General features: G+C 46.4%; 1 protein-coding gene across 1 annotated transcript in view; it reads right to left on the reverse strand.

Moving 5' to 3' along the window:
- The window catches only part of IGDCC3 (immunoglobulin superfamily DCC subclass member 3), a 95,520-nt gene that overhangs the window by 22,795 nt on the left and 52,033 nt on the right, over nt 1–20,692 (reverse strand). The window contains exons 3-6 of the mRNA XM_021552600.3: nt 15,829–15,973; nt 12,950–13,080; nt 8,362–8,499; nt 1,383–1,541 (exon numbers count right to left, since the gene is read on the reverse strand). Of these exons, the coding sequence (XP_021408275.2) occupies nt 1,383–1,541; nt 8,362–8,499; nt 12,950–13,080; nt 15,829–15,973 (573 nt within the window). The remainder of the gene's footprint in view (nt 1–1,382; nt 1,542–8,361; nt 8,500–12,949; nt 13,081–15,828; nt 15,974–20,692) is intronic.

Genomic DNA, 20,692 nt, shown 5'->3' on the forward strand with positions numbered 1-20,692 from the left:
ACAAATTCTTGTCTTGTCTTGCCAGAAGAAAATCCACAGTAATTCTGCATCAGCTTTGTTTTGGATCTGTCTCCCTGCCTCCTGGACATCATGGCATTTTGACTTAGGAGACCTCTCCTACATGCACCATGTGCAGAGCTGTCCTGCAGCAGCTCTGAAGGGTTTGTATCAGTACAGAGAGGTTGCTCTTAATGCTGGGGTTGATGTTTGTTAATAAGGGGATTCATAGCTGCGCCACCTGGGAGGTCCCCTCATTGCACTGCTCACCCAGAAATCCAAGAGCAATAGAAACAATGAGTTTTCACCTTGTCTCATTGTCTGATCAGCACTTGGGGCTCAGAAGGCACAGGCAGCCCTTCCTACATTGCTCCTCCATGGCTGGCAGGATCCCTGCCTGGAACTCCTGCGATCTGTTGGGTGACATCAGGGCTGGAGCAGGTTGAGCATCAGGGCTGGAGCAGGGCACTTTCCCCATCAGCAGCAGAAAGGTTCAATTAGCAGCTCCGGCAGGAGGTGTGTAATTTTAGATTCAGGATATCATCAGTCAATAGTTAATGAGTGAACTGATGAGAGCGTGAGATGCTTTAAGTGGACTAGCTTGAAGAGGAGGTGAGTGCCCGTAATCAGGGGCGGATTGCTGCCATTCAGAGCACACTGCCAGCTGGGTTTGCCTCCTCAAATGCTTGCCTGGCTCCCCTCACCATGGAGACTGGTCGCAGGGAGCATGTGGTAGGGATTTGTGTGCTTTCCCTAGTGCTGATCTCTATTTTGAGCTGAACTGCCCTTTACAAGTAGCATTTCAGGACAGTTGCTGCAGGAAGAGGAGCAACCTGCATCCCATGGCCACAGTCCCCAAAGGGTGCTTCACTAGGTCCTGGCAACTGGCTTAGACATAGTGTCAACTGCTACATGAAACAGCCTCACAGGCTTTTTGGAAATGGTTTTAGACTTAGTGGTGTGCCATTTCAGTTGAAAAGCAATACTCTGTGAGTGGCATCCACTGCTGCATATCACTGCAGGAGTCATATCTGTCATTCAGAGGTGTCCAGTATAAGAACAGAGACCATGTCCTTATACCACTAAGGACCATGAGACAAATTTGGCTGATCAATTCAGGCTTTCTGCTGAGATGTACAAGTATGGTAACAAGTAACAAGCAGTGTCTGCTAAGACAAAGCCTGTGATGGGGTGAGAAATCACTGTAGGCCATACAGCTGATGCCTCAGTTGAATCATACCTGGTTGTGACTCACCTGTGTGGGACACAGACACACACCCACTTGGGAAACCACATGTCTGGAAAAGAAGTTCTTTGTCTGGTACCACCAGAGAAGTGAAGTCAGCACCTGTCCAGCCCAAGCCCTCAGGGTCCCAGGGGCTCACCTTGCACCACGAGGCTGCCCTGTGCGGTGCGGCGCACGCGCGTGCCGGGTTTGTTGGCGGCGCACACGTAGATGCCGGAATGCTGCACCGTGAGGTCCGAGATCATCAGGTTTCCTGTGCCCAGCACCTGGATCCCCTCCACGCCAATCGGGCGGCCGTCTGAAAGAAGGGGAGAAGGACAAGAGTCACATGCTGGACCTTTGGGCAGGTTCTCCGAGGCACAGCCCTCAGTGAGATCCAGTCTAAGTACTTATGGATGGTGCCATGTTCTGCTACTGCCATTTGCCAAGTAAATTCAATGGGATTTAGCTGATGCTAAATCCCAAATCCCTCTTTGTTGCTGCTTAAAAACCCAAAATAATACCACAGGAAAAGTGAAAACTTTCAACCACATGTTCAGATTGAAATAAAGCACCCAGAACACAGTTCAACAGAATGGTTAAACCAAGCTAAATCAGGTTCCCTCAGTCATTGCCTGGGTTCTTGCATTAGAATCAGCAGGGATGCAATCAGCTCAATAGCCCATTTCCAACAGAAAGGTTTCAGGAAGAAGTCCACCTAACCTACTGCACTGCCTCCCTGATGCACTTTCCCAACCACCAGCAATTTATGACCTGCAGATTACCTGACCCAGAAGTTACACCACTTTACCTGATAACCCTTGATAAATTTTTGTGGCTTTTAAAAATAAGAGAACACTGGATTTGTAATTCCTTAGCCCTTGAACATACACTAGCTCAAGCCTGAGGAGCTGGTTTCTCACCTGGTGGTTAGATCTCATTTACTCTGGCTTGGAAGGGCAACTGAAAAGGGCTGCCCCCACCCTGAGTGCTGGATATGAGGCACGTGAAATAGTTCAGTATCAGGGAATTCACTTTTATTCTGGTTTCTCTGGAAAATTCCCAACCAGCTCTAATTACAATGTGTTTCATTAGTATCAGGCTATTGCTTTCTATTGTTTCATTGATTTGTGTTTTAAGACACTGTCTGACAAAGGCAGCTCTAAATCAGGCCTAGGACATGTCAGGGTGTCTGAGCAGAGGGGCAAGGCAGGGGAGGAGTTTTACTAGAGGAGCAGTTAAAGGGAGCATATTTTCATCAGAAAGGAATCAGGAATTCAGTTCCCTCAGGTTTGCTCACGGAGTTTAAAGAACCTACAGAAACCAGAGAAGAAAGAACCAGCCCTGGTGATGTTCCCACCTGACCTCCCCCTAAGACTTCCGTACTCATGTGCTCCACTACAGTAGAAGAGCCAGGTCTTGTGCTCCAAAGTGTGCTATAATCTTGCCAGGAACTTACACTTCAACACACACAGCATGCAGGGCTAGCTAAAAGTTACCCTGAAATCACATGTTTTGGATTTAATATCATGCTTTGCATAATAATAAATATTAGAGAATTTGGGTCATTCATAACAAACAGGTTCTGGAAGAGATTGGGAAAACTCCTTCTACACGGACTGCAGATGGATCTCTGCTTACCTGTGGAACTCCATGGGCTGCAGTGACACAGCTGCCCCACCACAGGCTGCACCCCAGCCTGCAGAGGAATCTCTGCTCTGGTGCTGGGAGCAGCTCCTGATCCTCCTTCTGCCCTGACCTTGGGGTCTGCAGGGCTGTTCCTCTCACATGTTCTCACTCCTCTCTCCAGCTGCAGTTTGCTCTTGTGCACTAACTTTTTTCCCTTCTTAAATTCGTTATCCCAGAGGTGCTACCACCACTGCTGATGGGCTTGGCCTTGGGCAGTGGTGAGCCCATCCTGAGGCTGGGTGGAATTGGCTCCATTGGATATGAGGAAGTTCACAGCAACTCCTCACGAAATCCATCCCTGTAGCCCCCACACTACCAAATCCTTGTCATGCAAACCCAATCCAACCATAGGAGTGAAGGATCCTATTTCAGATTTCAGGCAGCATCCTGCTAGGAAACATGGGCAAAGCATGGGCTGAGAGCTACAAAAGCACTTTCCAAACCTATCTCCTGCCATGCTCTGCATATATTGCTTTTCAGGAAATTTTGAAGCTTAAAGGTTTTATTGCTTCATTAGACAGGAAATGCCAGACTTCTTCATTATCTGCATCGCAAAGAAAAATGCTTGGGTCTTTTAGAGAGAGAAAAACAATGTCATTAAAGGATCACACTGCTGGCCAAGCCACCACCGCAGTAAATGGTTCAGCCATAAAAAGGACAGTGAAACACGACCTGTCCCACATTTAATGAGCAATAACAAAGAACCATTCCTTCCAAACAGCATTTGAACTGAAGTGTAAAGAGGTCTGAATTAAATCCAAATTGAACTTGATTTCATCTTTTAAATTAGACCTTTTGGAAATCTGTATTACAATAGGTGTAAAAATCAAATCTCTCTCTTGAGGGAGGGGTGGGACCAGTGAAAAACACAAAATGGTCGTACCTGGATCCTTCATCACATCACTGCCTTGAGAAATACCACGGAAATGTGACTTGAATGTCAGCAGTTTTACTGTATTATTTATAACGTGCTCCATCATTTAAGCATGCAAAGACAGCCCACAGCAGGTGCTCCCCCCTCAGTCCAAATACCAGCATCAGTATGCCCTCAATTATCTCTCTAACTCCAGCTATTAGAAGTCTGGTGGTCTGAGGAAACATCTCCTGTCCAAACATCTTTCATTTTCCTGGAGAACAAAGCCCTCCAAGCTCAGACGCCTTGGTGGATCTGCCATTTGGGTCAGTTTGGCCACCTCCAACAGCCAAAAAAGATCACTGTATCTGATCATCTCAGACACCTCTCACTCAACTCCTCCCTTTCCAAAAGCACTGAAAAGGGCTTCTACAGAAACATCTCTACTTTCCCAGTCTGTTCCATCCTTCTCACTCTACTGTGCCTCACTCAGCCTGAGCCATCCTGCAGTCAGCTAGAAGGTCTTCAGCTAATAGATCATCCAACTTAGCAACACTGACAACACATATAAATAATACAGAGTGTTTACACAAGAAATTCTTGCATCCTGAAAGCTCAGCACTTTGCAGAACCCCTGTGCTGAGGGACTGATGTCTCACACCTGCTTTGCAAAGGTTGCTATTTATTTTAACCCTGTTTTCTTTATACGGAGACCTGAAGAATAGTTTGGATCAGGCAGTCCAAACCCTGCAAATCCACCTTCCTTGCATCACCTGCCACCACAAAGTCATCTCTTCATGGAGGAGATCTGAAAGACTGCAAAACCCAACACTTGCTCAGTTCCTGAAGCTGTCAGGACCCAGGCAGGCTTGAAACCACTGCTCATTTAACATGACCTTCTACTTCTTTTAAAGAAGTCAAAAGCAGAAAATCTGAGGGCTGAAAAGAATCCAGTCTGGAGGGAAATGCCTGACAGATTTTCTCTTTCGATCCCTCAGCTGATGAGGACAAAAGGGGGAGGTTCAGCTCTTGTGAAGAGCAGAGTGACCTCTCATTAATAAAGGAGACCATTCTCCAAATGGGAGAGGTTCCCAAAAGATGCTCTGGCTATAGACAAGTAGAGACTTCACTGAATCACAGGATGGTTTGGTTTAGAAGGGACCATAAAGATCATCTCATTCCAATCCCTCTTCCATGGGCAGAGACACATTCCACTATCCCAGGTTGCTCCAAGCCCCATCCAACCTGGCCTTGGACACTTCCAGAGGTGAGGCAGTCACAGCTTCTCTGGGGAACCTGCACCAGGGCCTCCCCACCCTCACAGGGAAGAATTTCTTCCTAGCACCCAATCTAAATCTACCCTCTTTCAGCTTAAAGCCATTCCCACCTTGTCCTGTCACTGCACACCAGTGCAAAAAGTCCCCCTCCAGCCTTCCTTTAGGCCCCTTTAGGTACTTCCAGGTTCCCCATGGGGCTGAAGTCGGGATGAAGGATGCTTGCAGTTTGGGAGCCACATTATTTATTTTTCCAAGGTGTGTGTGATGCTTTCTGGAGCCCACTCTCCGCCTGCTGAGTGATTGGCACACCAGCACCAATTACAGAGCCCCTTAAAACGTGCCAGGCGATATGAATATGCAACAACACGAACGCCTTTCTTTTATAAGTAGCAAGTAGAAAGAAAGTAACAACTTTCTAATGTTGATCATTTAGGTCTTTTGTGAATTCTTTGTATTGTGTCATAGTAGCCTTCCACTTTTTAGACACATGGGTCTCCTGCTCCTGAGGACACTGGGCACTGTGGATTAGCATATTTAGAGTACATTGCAACAGTTGACTATTCAGTATGTGAAGTGGTGAAATTTACTCTATTATTTCTAAACACTTACGGGAACGGTGCTCCTGTCAACCAGTCAGCCATCTATTGCAAGCTTCTGTGTCCAATAAGTTACCAATTAATTGGCTCCTACAATTGTTGTATAGTTTACTTCTTGAATGGCTCCCTCTTTAGTAATTTCCTTCCCATTGTGCGGCCCTTTCTGACAACTTCTGTATAACGCTATCAGATAATCACTGTCCTTTCTTTCTCGCCTCACTTTTCTGTATCTCTCTAAATAGTTTATTATTCTGCTTTGGTACCTTTTATGGAGGCCAGCTCAGTGGCCTGTCAGTTAAAGGGTAAGGATACATTAAAATCGTCGTTCATTCAAAAGGCTTTGCAGTAAGTGCCCAGGATATTCATTTGTGCACACATACAGGTCCAAGCCTGAAGTGCGTAGCTCTGAAAGGAAAAGCCCTATCTTCCCTGAACAAACCCTTAATGATTTTACATCTCTCTCAGAGCCTGCTCTCTAATGAATGTTGACATTTCATGCACGGCAAGACACGAGAATTCTGTTTGTGGTCAGGGGCTACAACATATTCCCAAAGAAATTAAATTCAAAATTGATTGTGTGACACTCAAAAACTGGCCCAGAATTTGAATGATTTCCTTCAAGCAAAATATAGCTAGCTGCTTTTCCCACTGAAAACCGGCCAGGTTTTAGCAAAGCCAAAGCAAGAAGTGCAAATGGTGTTTATGGATTGCTTTACCCTGTACCAGAAAGCTGTGAAAGTAAAATTGTTCTTTTGCTCCTTTTTGACAGAAGAAATGCTACAACAATGTCAAAACTGTGAGCAACAGGGCTCAGAGAGAGTTTCCAAAAAGGCAACGTGCCCTGTGCAAAGCCCCAGCACAACAGCAATGCCACAGCTCTTCCTTACTTCTACACAGCAAAAAAGATGCTCACACAGAATTGACTTCTTTTTTGCTTAAATTAAGCCATTCCTATTGTTAAATCACCTGCTTCTCTCTAAGACTTTGTGCTGTGGATTTTTTTTATTTCTGCAAATGGATTAAAAGTGATTTTTTTTCTTAAGTTGAGTGAGTTATCTGTAGGAGGAACTTCAGGAAGAAGACCTTCACATGGAGGAAGCCAGAGATGACAGACACTCTGAGGACCTCCCTGTCCAGCACAAACCCCTCTCCTTCCCTGTGATCACACAGACAAGGAGACATGAAAGTGCTTCCGAAATGGCTACAAAGAGATGACAAACCCTCCAAGTCATCAGAGAACCCGTGCATCGCGTCGCTGTCAGGATCACTGTCATCTTAAATGAGACCTTGTGATGCTTTGGACAGGAAACATTCCTGCTGAAGGGAAGGGAAAAGAACAAGATCTTTTCCCATTCAGTAGCTCTGACTCTGCCACTGTGCTGCAAAGTAGCGTGGAGAGGGTATTTATTTTTGGTGGAAGGCAATGCTGAGCTCAGACCATCCAGACAAACATTACAGGGTGCTATTACATCTTCATTATTGCACTGCTCTGTAGAGACAAGTGTTTTGAAGAAGGTAATAAGCACTTATAATTAAAGCAATTATAAAGTAGTTTATTATAGTTGAGCACTAACATAGAGCTGTCTTGTGTCTAAGAGAACCAAACCAGTGATACAGAGTATCTGGGGAATTTTTAAAACAGCATCAATCTGATGCTTATGGCTCTGGAGGCAAAAATACCAGTTAGTGGTATACAAAGGCTGATTTTACAAGCCACTAGAGGATGCAAGGAGGGAAAACATGGAAAAAAATGTGCAATTGATACTGGATACAAGTCCTCATTCCCTGGCAGGCAGCTCTGGAGCAGGAAGTCACCCTGCTCATGAGCTGACCCTGACCCTCGGAGAGCCATGGGGGTGGAGTCCCACATCCAGCACAGCACCATGAGACAGAATTATCCCTGTTATTGCTTCACAGCCACCTTGGGAGACACTGGGAGATGAGCATCCCAAAGCTGATGTGACCTCGAGGACCACAAGATCTCTGGAAATCCCAGCTGAACCCAACCCCACTGTGCACACAGGCAGAGTTACAAGCTCTGGGAGATAAAATTCATCAGCTCTTCACTCAGCACAGGTTTCTGTAGGGAACGGCAGTGTTGCTCTGAGCAAAAGAGTTTCTAAGTTATTGTCACAAAGTTAGAACCTAAAATAAACCTTAGAGAAACACAACCCTTTGCTCCTTCTCACTTGCATGATGCCATCAGACACTGTCTCTGGTTTCTATGCTGATTTAAAAACATATCACGGACCCCAGCAGCAAGCATTTGTTTTTTCAAGGCTTCAGACACACTTTAAACACTCTCTCCCCCTTAAAATTGTTTTAAAACTCCCTGAACAGGCAGCAAATTTCTTTCAAGTCTGTTTTTATGTGAAAGATGTGTTTGTGTATGATTTTGCTTCTCTAGGCCAACAGTGGTGATGTTTTTGATGCAGCAGCAGAAGATGCTGTCACTTGAGAAAAGATAAAATTATCACCTTTCATGAAACATCTACAGGTTTAACCAACCCACTTCTCTAACAGCTGAAAACAGAATCTTGGCAGAGAGAAAAAACAAAGTGTAGACATGAGGATAAAAAGCACTTCAAGCCTACAATTACCTTCTGTGGGAAGGGAGAGGGTGAATCAGTTGTTGTATAAAACAGTCAGTGGCACCTACCTATTTCCTATAGGATGGCTACGGAGAGGAGGAGGAGGAGGAAATCCCAGTGACCCGGGGCTTACCGAGGCGGCTCCAGGAGACGATGGGCCGGGGGTTGCCGGTGGCGATGCACTCCAGCACCGCGGTCTGGTGCACGGTCAGCGTCAGGTTCTCCGGGCCCACAAGAATCATGGGGTCCTTGTACACAGTGGAGTGGGAGCCTGCAATGACAGCACCATCATCAGAATGCTTCTGATTCCCTCTTGTTTAAAGGGAACATCGAGGACTTTGGGCATCCTCTAAATATATCCCTTCTAAGTACATATCCTCTTTCATCAGGAGCTGTAGTGACAGGAGTAATGAGTTCAAATTGGAAGAGGAGAAATTTAGGTTAGGTATTTGGAAGAGATTGTTCCCTGTTAGAGGGGTGAGGCCCTGGCACAGGTTGCCCAGAGAAGTTGTGAATTCCATCCCTGGAAGTGTTCAAGGCCAGGCTGGACAGGACTCAGAGCAACCTGCTCTAGTGGAAGGTGTCCCTGTCCATGGCAGGGGGTGCAATGAGATGATCTTTAAGGGTCCTTCCAATCCAAACCATTCAATTTAGGATTCTAAATTATGTGGCTGGTGTAACCCTCAATAAATCTCAGATGTACAGGAAACAAAAGGAGCACAGTGTTTGTGTGACAGTCACACTGAACATGTTTTAAGTGTGCATTGATTATTCCTGGGGAAAACCCCTGAAGCAATGATTCAGACACAATCAGCCCTGTTAACACCTAGATATCAGCAGCATAAAGAAGGAACTGCACTGTGAACTGCAAAGAGAAGATGTTTGTGGTATATAAGGAAAACACAACAAGAAAGACAGTAGGAATGCAAATAAATGAGGGAGCTGCTTTATCTTTCAGCATTTCAAGCCACAAAGTAATCCATACAGACCACAATGCCTGTCTCTGTGAGGATCCTCTTTTGCTGCTGGTGTCACTTGCTCCAAAAGATCTGGCCTGGGACAAGGTCTTGGATGTGATGGAGACAAGTGATAGGACAAGTGATGGAGGCAACAGTCTCTGACTCCTGCTGAGGAGCTTCCTGAGAGGAAACTCCTCTGATGACTGCACCCCACTTTTTCCTACCATTTTCCTGCAGGGTGAATATGCATCCCATTGCATTGATAGAACTGTGACATATTGGCTGCTCATGATACAATCCTTTATTATCCTTTTATTCCTATAGTAGCACCAAGTGGCAGCAAGAATAAAACCCATCATGCAAGATGGATGTACAGACCCATAATAGAACAAAATCCTGGCACAAGGACCCTGGACACCAGACAGGCACAAGAAAGGCAAAAGAAAACACATTTCACTAGACAGAATGACAGCATGGGACAAAAACACCATCCTATGTTATGTATACCACAGCTGAACCCACATCTCCTGAGTCCCTAAAAAGTGCCTTATCCCTGGGCCAAAAGTCCCTGGTCCCATTTACTGGAAGCAAGAGATATTCTCAGTTCTCCATCAGTAAACAGGAACACTGAAAATTAGTCTTCTTCCCCGTCTCTGATGAGAGCTGGGTTGTACTCCAGAAATGCTGAGTTCAAAGCAGTGTTTAAGGAATTCCATCAATCTTACAGCTGCTGGCAAAAAAAGCTGTGTACACCTGCAAAGAGAAATACTGGGCTGCTTATCTGCCCCGAGCAGGAGTGGGGCACAGGGAGGGCTGGGGAGCACAGCCCTGGCTGGACTTTGCCATAGGGATCAAACCACAATGACTCCCGTACACGGACTTCCCAATGTTTGAAAGAAATCTATCTACAGGGGCTTTTCTCCAAGAAAAACAATTTCTTCCTGCACTTTTAAGTGTTATCCTTTCACAGCAGCTCAGGGGCTGGAATCAGGGCATAGCAGGGGGATTCCACAGTGGTCCAAGGGCAAGCACAGATCAGAGCAGCTTGTTTGTTAATTGTTCCTACGGGGGCTAAGCCGGGACCGATAAAGCAACTCAGAGCTTGTGTGTAAATGGGCAAAATCCAAGAAAAATCACCGTGTCAGTGTGACTTAAGAGCTGAATTTCTCACTAAATGCATTTCACTGCAAGCCATAAAATGCAGATTTTTTGATGAGAACCAGAATGCACAATAAATTCATATGACCGGCTGGTTAACCCCAAGAGATCTGAAAAACAATACCTTCCCCTCAGTACCTCAGAGTGCCTTTAAAACCCTTGTAGATTTATTGTTCTGAATCACAATACTAAATGTTCACGCTTAGAATAATATGGTATTATCAGCGTATTATACAGCGATTTCAATATTTCAAAACATGGAGAAATGAAATGAATTGTCCAAGGTCACCCAAGAATATCAGCAAATGGGAGCCAAGCTCAAAGCAGAATTTATGAAACACACTACTTTGACAATAAAATATTTAAATATCACATTCTTTGATTTCTACTCTGAGTCTTAGATATTCAGTTTTTTTAGTGTGGATTCAGCTCCCTGAGTTTGGGCAAATGCTGTCCAACTCTGGAAATGGCATTTCCACCACTGCTCACCTTCTCCTGCAAAGGCCATGGAATGGCCCCATAGCTCTGCTGCTGAGTCCACCACCCACAGCAGTGACAGCTCCAGGGCCAGCAGGGACTGGGACACAGCAGTCACATGCCAGCACTGCACAAAAGGGAACAACCATGTCCCAACATCAAGGAGGAGGTTTCCTTCTTCAATCAGACCAGGTCTTTGATGCAAGGTCAGGCAGGAAGGAGTGATAAAATGAGGGATTTTTGGCAGGCAAGTGCTGCTAGAGCTCAACAGGGTTCAGGGCAGCGCAGGGATTTATTCTGAAAAAGGAAAAGGCTCTAATGATGCCCGTGGCCCCCAGGGACTCAGCCAGCAGCAGTCACAGTGAGGATGGGGAGGTCCCCAGCACTGCCAGCAGTGACAGGCACTCCAGCAGGGATAGGAGCGTCGCCTGCCAGATCTTGATCAAAAGGACAGCAGCAGAGAGAGCCACAGCTCACACTGGAAAGGTGTCAGTGCAGAGAGGCAGGCAGCCCCCTCGGGAGCAGCTCCGCTGAGCAAGCACTTGAAAATAATCAATCAGCAGGACTGGAAGACATCTCCGTGCTGCTCACCGCCGGCAGCCCCGCCACCACCGGCAGGCAGAGGAGGGAGAGCGCTGCAAGCAGGCTCCTTCACTCCCCGCGGGCAGCCTGCTCCTCCTCCTCCTCTCCTGCCGGCCTTGGCAGTGCCCTGCAGGGCACAGGCTTCCAGAGCCCATTCTCACCCTTTCCATCCTTCCTCCCGAGCCAGGGCTTGGATTGGAAACCTCAGGTAGGCAGACCTGCTGCTTCTCTGTGGGTGAAGCTATGGCTGAAGCTGCTGCGTGGCCGGGAAAAGTGGGAGCCCTCCTGCCATCATGAAGAGCAGAGAGACCATTCCCTTCACTGTGACACAAGAGGGAGGTGATACAAAAGGTTTTCAAGAATTCTGCTTACCCCATCATGCCTAATGCCATGTGCACAGCAGCACTCACGTTAGCTCAGTATTTACTGACACAAAACCCACACCAGCAAAGCAATGCCCTGTGCACCTCTGTGGCTCACCACAGCCTCTGCTGCCGTGCCAAAGCCCTGAGTTCACATGCTAACACATACCTGCTGTCCTGATCTAACAGATATTTGTGTGTTCTTAGCAAACACCACAGAGTATAAACCTTTTCCATGGAGGTTTAACCCAGTACAATGAGTTTTCCTTGGAAATGTCCAGTTACAGCAGTGCAGGCAATGAAGCATGATCCAAACCCTTCAACAAACACTTACACACGGTGCCCATATACATCAACCAACTGCTTTAAGGAGAAGAAAAAATCACAAATGTTTCATGGACAGGAAACCTGGAAAATATCCATCTGCAATGAGGGATGGTCAGATGAGAACAACGAGAGCTTTCTGCCCTGCAAGAAAAAATAACTCCAGCCACTAAACTGACACAAAGAACTTCAAAACATTGATAATTTACTGCTCTTTATTCCCTCTGTGTGGCTACTGTTTGCATAGATCAAGCAAACAGATAAGTAACAGGCACCCAAAGCTCCCAGGTCTTTCAGAACCAGTTAACCTGCTTTCTTTCCCCTACACAGCAACACTTTTCCCTCAGCTTCACCCCATTTCACATGTGCTGCTGTTTTACCATCAGCAGAGGCTAATATGACACTTGGTACAGGTGTTAAGTCTCTGCTCCAGAACCACTGGCCAGGCAGTGTTTTGGAGGGTGATGGGAAGCTGTGAGATGTATGCTGGAAAGCCTGCAGCTCCTGGGTACCAGAAATTACGTGTATATGAGGGACAGGAGCATCACAGCTCAGGGGAAAGACCTTTGGCTGCATGTAAGAAAGAACTCAGAAACATCCACTCAACCATCCCTGGGGAGACTTCCCTTGCCTGTTATCTCCAAAGATGCAATCTCCATTTCCACAGGGAATCTGGGATGTCCCACACTGGAGGGGATCTTAAAAACTAACAGTGCAGAACAAGGAAGATGTTATGGCTGGACAGAGGAATGCCTCTCAGTGTGTTAGTCTGAAGCTCTCTTAAACTGTCCTGGTCCAGAACAGCAGTGGAAGAAGACAGGAAGGCAGACAGGACCAGTGCAGTGTAGCTGGCACTAACCGGACACGGTGAGTCGGGCCTCTCGGCTGAACTTCACGTTGGCAATGTTGGTGGCAACGCAGTGAAATATCCCACTGTCTTCTGCCCTCAGCCCCGTTATCTGGAGAACCCCCTTGGGAAGCAGTGTGTACCTGTGGGAAGAGAAAATAGAATCAAAAGCTTGCAAAGCAGGACACGATGTGACAGCAGGCTGCACACCCATCCAGGTGAGGCAAACTGGCTCCCTGCATCTCAGTGCAGAGGTGCCAATACCACCAAGATGTCAACACCTCTTTAGGCAGCCCACACCTGCTTCTGCATCAGTTTTTACTTTTTTGGGGATATTTGAGCCTCTGGTCTTCTTTTACGGGGATGGATGGATGGGCGGGGGGGGGTGGTGGTGGTGGTAAAAGAAATTTATCTCCTGATGCATCCTTGAGAAATGGTGATTTTTGTTGGAAGGCTACAAAAAAGATGCTTCCTATTTAACCCGTGGAAAAGCTCTGGCAGTGCATTTGCATGTGAAGACAGCTGACAGTAAAGTATTGTGATGTGGGAATTACCACTCATCAGCGGAAGCACAGTGACCATGGACAGGCATTAGAAACCTGTGCTCCATGCTCCCCACTCCAGGTGCAGGACTCAAATCCATATGACCTTAAAACCTCAGATGCATGAAAAGGTATGTTTAAAATAAATATTGAGTGGGCAAATGTAAACATCAATAAATATTTTATATCTTTAAAACACAGGCACATTTAAATCATGCGTGCATACACACATATATGTACACATACATTACAGGTTGCTTGGCAACCACTTGTTTAAATTGGCTGATAGTAAGTCATTACAGTGTGATGAGTTAATAATCCATTTCCGCCCGGAAGATGAAGAATATCTTTCTCCATATCAGCATATGGTTAAGTGCCTATAACCTGCTCCCTGCGCCGGTTCCAAACGTGTGGCTCTGTGTTGGTGGCAGCGTGACAGCAATCAGTTCTACATGGCCCGAAGTTGATTGCAATCTCTCTGGGACTTTAAAATGCCCATTGTTTTGGATGAATTATACTACAAGAAGCCTTCATTTTTGTTAACAATCTGCCCACAGCATTAGAAGATTCAATTCCAAGGCTATTATTCTGCCTTCAAAGCCTCCCAGTGCAAGACTCGGCATACAAATTTATATACACTTTATTCGCAGAAATGCACCAAGCATGATTAATGCAGAAATCCAATTCAGTTAGAGAAGCAACTCTCATCACCCAGGCTCTGGTGTCAGAGATTAATCTACTGAGCTGACAATAAAAAACTTCCCCAATAACTTTATTCTTACAAAAAGCCAAATCTCTTCAAAATCATGACACAAATGTAGGGAAACAGTTCCTAGGCTACATCCTCCAGGGCTTGGGCAAACTCCCTTCCCCAGAAGAGAAGCAGCAGGAGCAAGCACAGTTTGGATCTTTCTGGGTTGGAGAAAAGTCTCGGCTTCTTAGCCCTGGGGTTCCTCAGTCCTGGAGTTCCCCAGCCTTGGAGAAAAGAAGTCCTGGTCCTATTTAAATCCCTGCCACATTTTTGACCACAGCTGTGTCCCTGGGCTCAAATGCAAAGGATCAATGATGCATGAAGGACTTCAGGGGAACTTCACTTGTCCTGCAACATCTCACTGGGATGTCACAAGGCATCAAGCACAGTTCTCCACCCCTTACTTCTGCTGATGCCACCTCAGATCAGTGGCTCTGCTCTACCACATCCCCAGTTCAGCACCTGTATGAGTAAGAAGCCTTCAGAGGAGATCAAGTTCAACAAATCAACGCTGCGCTGGGCTAAAAAAAACTCAGCTGAAAAATGCAAGGAAAAACAAAACTTGACAGTTGCAGTTTTCCACAGCAGATTTGGGCCTCTTGGGTCCTTCTACTGTAAGTTCACTGCCACTCTGAGAAGGTCAGGCATTGTTCTAGCCCTCGTGTTTTCTCCTGCCTCCAAAGAGCCCAAACCACATTCTGCTGCAGAACTGACATTTTTAAGAATAGGGGCTTTCAGGAAAATATTTACACCTTCCTGGTTTCGCCTATTCCCAAGGCAGGGCCGTCAATCCGTGCTGGAGGTGTGCTGTGAGCGATTGTCTCCCAGCGCCGGTTGTGCGGCTCCCGAGCTACAGCTGGGGCTGCCGGCAGCGGGCACGCGTTTCCTGCCACCTGTCCCGCGCCGGCCGGGATCAAACCCTGATGGGGAACGTTTCCGGCGCCAAGGGAGCAGCCTGTCAAACACAGGAAGCGGCGACGTGCTGCTCCAGGTCTAGGCTGGGAAGGGAGGCAGCTGGAGTTTCTCTTTAGGAGATTGTTTAGGAAATGGCAGCTCAGGGTGCTGTGGGAAGCTCTCTGCAGAGCCCCCCAGTTGCCACACATGAGGGAGTCCACCTGGGAATAGCAGCCACAGTGTAATTCAGCACTTGCAAGAGTCCAGGACCAATATGCAAGATCCTAAGTCAAAGATCTGTTTCAGAATAACAGAAGAGTTACACAAAATGGAGCCATGGAAGGATGAAGGCTGCCAAAGCCACCCAGCTCTTTGAGGCTTGCTGGGCAGGTTTCAATGCTGGAAAATAAACCTCGAGCAGGGTTGATCAGAGACGATCAGTGCAAGCCCTTCAAAATCAGCTGACAGTTTTATCTACTTCTCCTGGGAAATGCCGGTACTCCTACAATATGTTTGGCCAAAAGGAGAACCAAACCAGAAAAGCAACAACACACTAAACAAGAGTCTTCCATGGTAGAAATACTGGCCAAGACCCTTAGCCCAGGTTAGTTGTGTCCAAGTACAACCATGGAAGCAACAGAAAATCTGGCCATCTTTTCCCACCTGGAGAAAGGCCAGCAGCACATGGCTTAGACATGCCTTACCTTTCGTTGTCTGTGTTGACAGGCATGCTGTTCTTATGCCATAGGATGACTGGCTCAGGCAATCCATGGATCTGGCACTGGAATCTTGCTACACCTCCTTCTTCCACCACTGCATTCTGAGGGTGGATGTGGAAGTCAGACATTGCTGGAAGACAAAAAGAGAGACAAAATTATTCACATGTGAAGAAAGACCCTTTGCTCCAAGGTCCTCAGCAAGGTCTGTTGGGGCAGCAAGGAACACAGACTGCACTGGCACTTATCAGAGGTCATTCCCAATAGCTTGAGCAGTCTTTGGATCCTAGTCCACATCTAAAGAGAGACAGATTCTTTCTGTTGCCATCAGTGTCTTACCTGTTGTAAATATCCTTCTGATATGTACAGCTTGACTCCTATTTAAATACCTTGAGCAGAAGAATGCCAAAATACCCTAGTGAAACATACAGCCCTCGATTTTCACCTGTTTGCATGTCCTCCTGCTCATTGCATACTCTGCCTTCCAGCACCACAGTAGGAACAGCCACAAGCCCAGGTTGGGGAGCAAAAGGATTCCGCCAAAAAAAAGAGCAGCTGCCAAGAGCTCAGCAAAATGAGGATTTTGGGGCTGGGGCCACCCAACAGCAAATGATAAGCCCCAGCACGCCCACACAGGGTGAATACAGACCAGCCCATTCCAGCAAGCCACAGCTGTAACCACTGTGTGGAAGCACTCTGGCATGCTGCTAGAGCTACATAAATAATACTGTAATCATTACTATTAATTAATTGGAAGGTGCTGCCTGTTGACTCCGCAATAAACATATTCAAAGCTAATAAACATCCCAGTGGTTATTGAGCTCATGATTCATTTAAAGTGCTGCATCCACAGGAAGGTCTCTCGCATTACCATACAAAACAAACTCCAGGAGAACCTCCTGCTCTGCCACCCCAGCCTGATGATGCCCCTCTCCCCAGCAAGAAAACCTCGTCCCCTTATACAAGCATCAAATGCAATGACTGTGGGTCTGCTAAGGAACAAGCTGCCTATGTGTCAGGGCAGCTTAATCATTCATCTGCAAACTGCAGTTGGGCTCAGGCAGATGGGAGATGGCCATTAGCAATCATACATTAAATATGTGTTGCATTAACCTGCGCTGCTCCCGCAACCACCGCTCTCAACCCGCTGATGGCAGATTTGTTAAGCTGATGGAGTAACACGGAGCAAAGACCCAGCTCTGCACAGTTGCAGGGTTGGGAAGGTTTTGTGGGTATGAGGGTGGGATGGGCAGCCAGCCCCACATCGGGAGCCAGACCAGGGAGTGGCTGCATAATGTTCCAGCCAGATGGCAACACACCAGCACAAGGTGAAAGAGCACAGAAAATTGTATTTCTCGTTCCCAGGATAAAAGCCAATGCAATTATCCTCTCTGGTATAGGATTATAGGATGGAGCCCAATGGTGCAATGGCAATTTACCCAATTCATATAGATTTAGCCTTGAAATGAGACTGATCATGGCCCAGAGCATTCAGACATGGAAAGGAACTCAAGGCTGCTAGGAGATCTCTCATCACCAGGTGATGCTGCTTCCAAGGTGGCAAGGGATGCTTCAAAAGATGCCTGCAGCAGGAGAGCTCAAGGGAGCCTGCAGAACATTTCAAGGCTGGAGACCCAGAGCAGGGTCAGCATTTTTGCAGAGCCCAAGCTTATAGATCCTCACCAAGAAATTAATCTAAGAATTACTGAGAATGACACAAAGCTCTCTAAGATAATTTTTCAAAAAGCAGGGATTCAGATGCCTGTAGGAAAATTCCTTTAAAATGTACAGGTGTTCAGTACTAAGGTTTTCTGGAGGCTGACAGGGTTGATAAAAGAGGGACGTGTGAATGAGAATAGCCCCAACACAGACTTCGTTCTGCTGGCTACAGAATTCATCGCCATTCCCTTATTTCAATAATATCACCTCTTATAGGTAAAACTGCAGCAATAACCTCTACTCTTAAAGACACCAGTATTAATATTTATCATGAATAAAACATGGCAAGTTATAAATAATTCAGTTATGAGGATGTTAAGTAAAATATTACTCTTCAACGACACTATAATGTGGCTTTGAAGCACAGTTTTATGTTAAATGCCTAGGAAACACTGTGACCCTTGCCAAGACCAGCTGGTTTGCAGAAGATGCATTAAAAATTCATGCAATGAGCTACAAAATGCTATTTTTAAAACAGTTTTATGAGTTTATTTACAGTTGCAGAGACAAAAGACTTTTGGAGCATCTCCTGTAAAACAGCAACAAAACTTCAATGTGAGTGATTACTGGGTCTTCAGCCTGGGAATAAATTGCCGTGGAGAAGGAGAGGAGAGGGATAGGAGCTCAACTGCTTCACACGGCATTGCCTGGAGGAGCTAATTCTCTGCTGACCCATGAGAGGTTTTATATGTGTCCCAACTGGCTGTAACAAACTCATGCAGTAGTGTTTGCTCCTGTTTGTCACTTGTCTTCCTGTGGCAAGCAGCAGGACCCTGTTACCAGCCAGGCGCTTTTGTTCCAGCCGCCAAGGAGAAGAGCTGCACGTCAGCCCGGGTGGGGTTGGCCAGCAGCCAGGGAGCTGCAGCTCATTTCTATGCTAATGGCCATAATAATTTTAAAAATAAATACATGCAATCACAATATTCATCCACGAGCTCCTAAGAGGGGAGGCACTCACTAATCCATCTGCCAGCGGTCTCTGCCATCCAGCAATGCAGCATCCATGTGCCAATGGAGGGACTGGTGCTGCCCCAGGCCTTTTTTACCATCATCAGAGGGCTGAGTGCCACCATTAAACTTCCCTTTGCCATCTCCTTGTGTCATCAAGCCATAAAAATAACATAAATCACATGCACACACATTGCTCCACATTAATGCTCCAAGCTGTGATATCTCAGCGCTTCTGCTATCATCCCACCTGGATTTTGGCTGTGGTACTCAGCAACTGCCATAGGGCACAGAAAGACAAAATTAGGGCTTACAGCAGACAGGGAATAGTCCTAGCAGCCCTTTGATGCTGCAGGCATGGAGGAGCCTGCCCAAGGCTAAAGGCAGATTGAAAGTTGACTGTCTACAGGCACACAAACACATGAAGCAGAGGAGTTACTCTTCTTGTCTCCTTCTGCTGTGTTATATAACTAAGGACCTCAACTTGGGTGATGCTGGATCACAGGTGAGGCTCTTCCATAAAGAAACTCCCATGCTTGGGATTGCCCACCACTTAACCCCCACTGGGATGCAGTCCCTGAAGGTATATCCTATGGACACAGGTGAGCAGCAACTCTCATCCTCATCCATATTCATAGAGGATTCATTCTGGGGTCTCCTCTAATCAAATAATAAGCACTTTCTCCATCCCAACAGGCCCAGTGGAAAGGCCAATGGAATAAAAATGAAAATAGCTATCGAGTGAAATTTTCTCTACTCCATAAAAAAATAAATTGAAACCATTAGTGGCCAATCCTTTTTTTTTGCTCAGTGCAGCATTAGTGCTAAGCCAGAGATTGACCTAGATTTGATATAGAAAAAGAAAACATTAACTTGGTATGTCAAAGCAAATCCCAGGCCTTTAGAGTCATTAAAACACAAACATTGTGCAGGCATAAGGCAAGGAGGAAGACTTGAAAGGTTCAGTGCCAAACATGGTGTTAGGAGAGCATTTGGGAAGGCCAGCTAGTTCTGCAATCAAATTCCCTCTTAATTTTAAATTACTTACAGGGAAACAGAGATCCAGGTTGGCTCTGACACAAGATGCTGGGGAGGAGTGAGCACCCACACCACCACAGATGCCACACAGTCCACAAATAGCAGCACACAGGTGAAGATCCTTTCTCCACATTTCTGCCACCAACCTGGTAAATTCAGACCTTTTCCAATGGAGGCACATGCTTAAAATGCCTCTCAGTTAACACAGTATAAGGAACAAGAGCTTTACAGGGATGTGCCTCCAGTACTGGAGTACTGGGCTTCCAGATGCTCCTACCAAGGAAGGCAGGATTCATTACCTCTGCCACAACTGAGGAAATTGAAATCTGGGAGGTAAATTATTTGCCCAGAGCAGAGTACAAGCCATGGGCAAGCTGTCCCCTTCCAAGATTGGCTGCATTCCAACAACCCTGAGCTGCTGATTTTTATACTGAATTTCTCTACTAATAAAATTGAATTCCTCCTCAGGTCAGCAGAAGCCAGGGTTGTTTTTAAAACACAACAAACACCATGCCAATTAATGCCAAACTTGAACCACTCTCAAATCAGGCTGACAGCTCCAGCAGAACCAACAATCAATATCTGTGAGACTCACGGAGCACCCACCTCCTTTTCCTGAAAGCCACCAGTGCCAAGGCAAGCAGAGGGATTAAATTTTCAATTCCCTCTTGGCTTAAGAGACCTTCACCACTAAGTCAGCAACCTGCCAGGGAACATTCTCAAAGAAGTCAGCAGGTGAAGGCTCTGCAGACTCAGGTCTTATTTGTCCCCTCCTCAGTCTGGAAATAGAAAATTTGCCAGTGAGAAGGAGCCAGCACAAAAGACGGGAGGTGTGTGGACACCACAAATACCATCCTCTCCTCTCTTCCCCCTGCCTTCAAACAGCAACGCCTGCCCAAGCCTTTAAGAAAAAGACACTGAATCTTCTTCCTATACTTTTTTTTATAAAGATGCATTTTTATAAAGCTAAAAAACAAGCCCATGGCAGGCCAGCTCGGTGGCTACTCCAGCTGCAGAGCAGCCTCTGCGCCTGCAAGCCGGCCCTGCGTGTCTAATGACGCTATTGTGCGAGGTTGTTGCTGAACTGCCATCAGCCCAATTTTGAATGCAAGTTGCTTTGTGCATAGTGAAGCGTGAACAACAGCGC

Source organism: Lonchura striata, chromosome 11 (genome assembly GCF_046129695.1).
Source record: "Lonchura striata isolate bLonStr1 chromosome 11, bLonStr1.mat, whole genome shotgun sequence".
Classification (NCBI taxonomy): domain Eukaryota; kingdom Metazoa; phylum Chordata; class Aves; order Passeriformes; family Estrildidae; genus Lonchura; species Lonchura striata.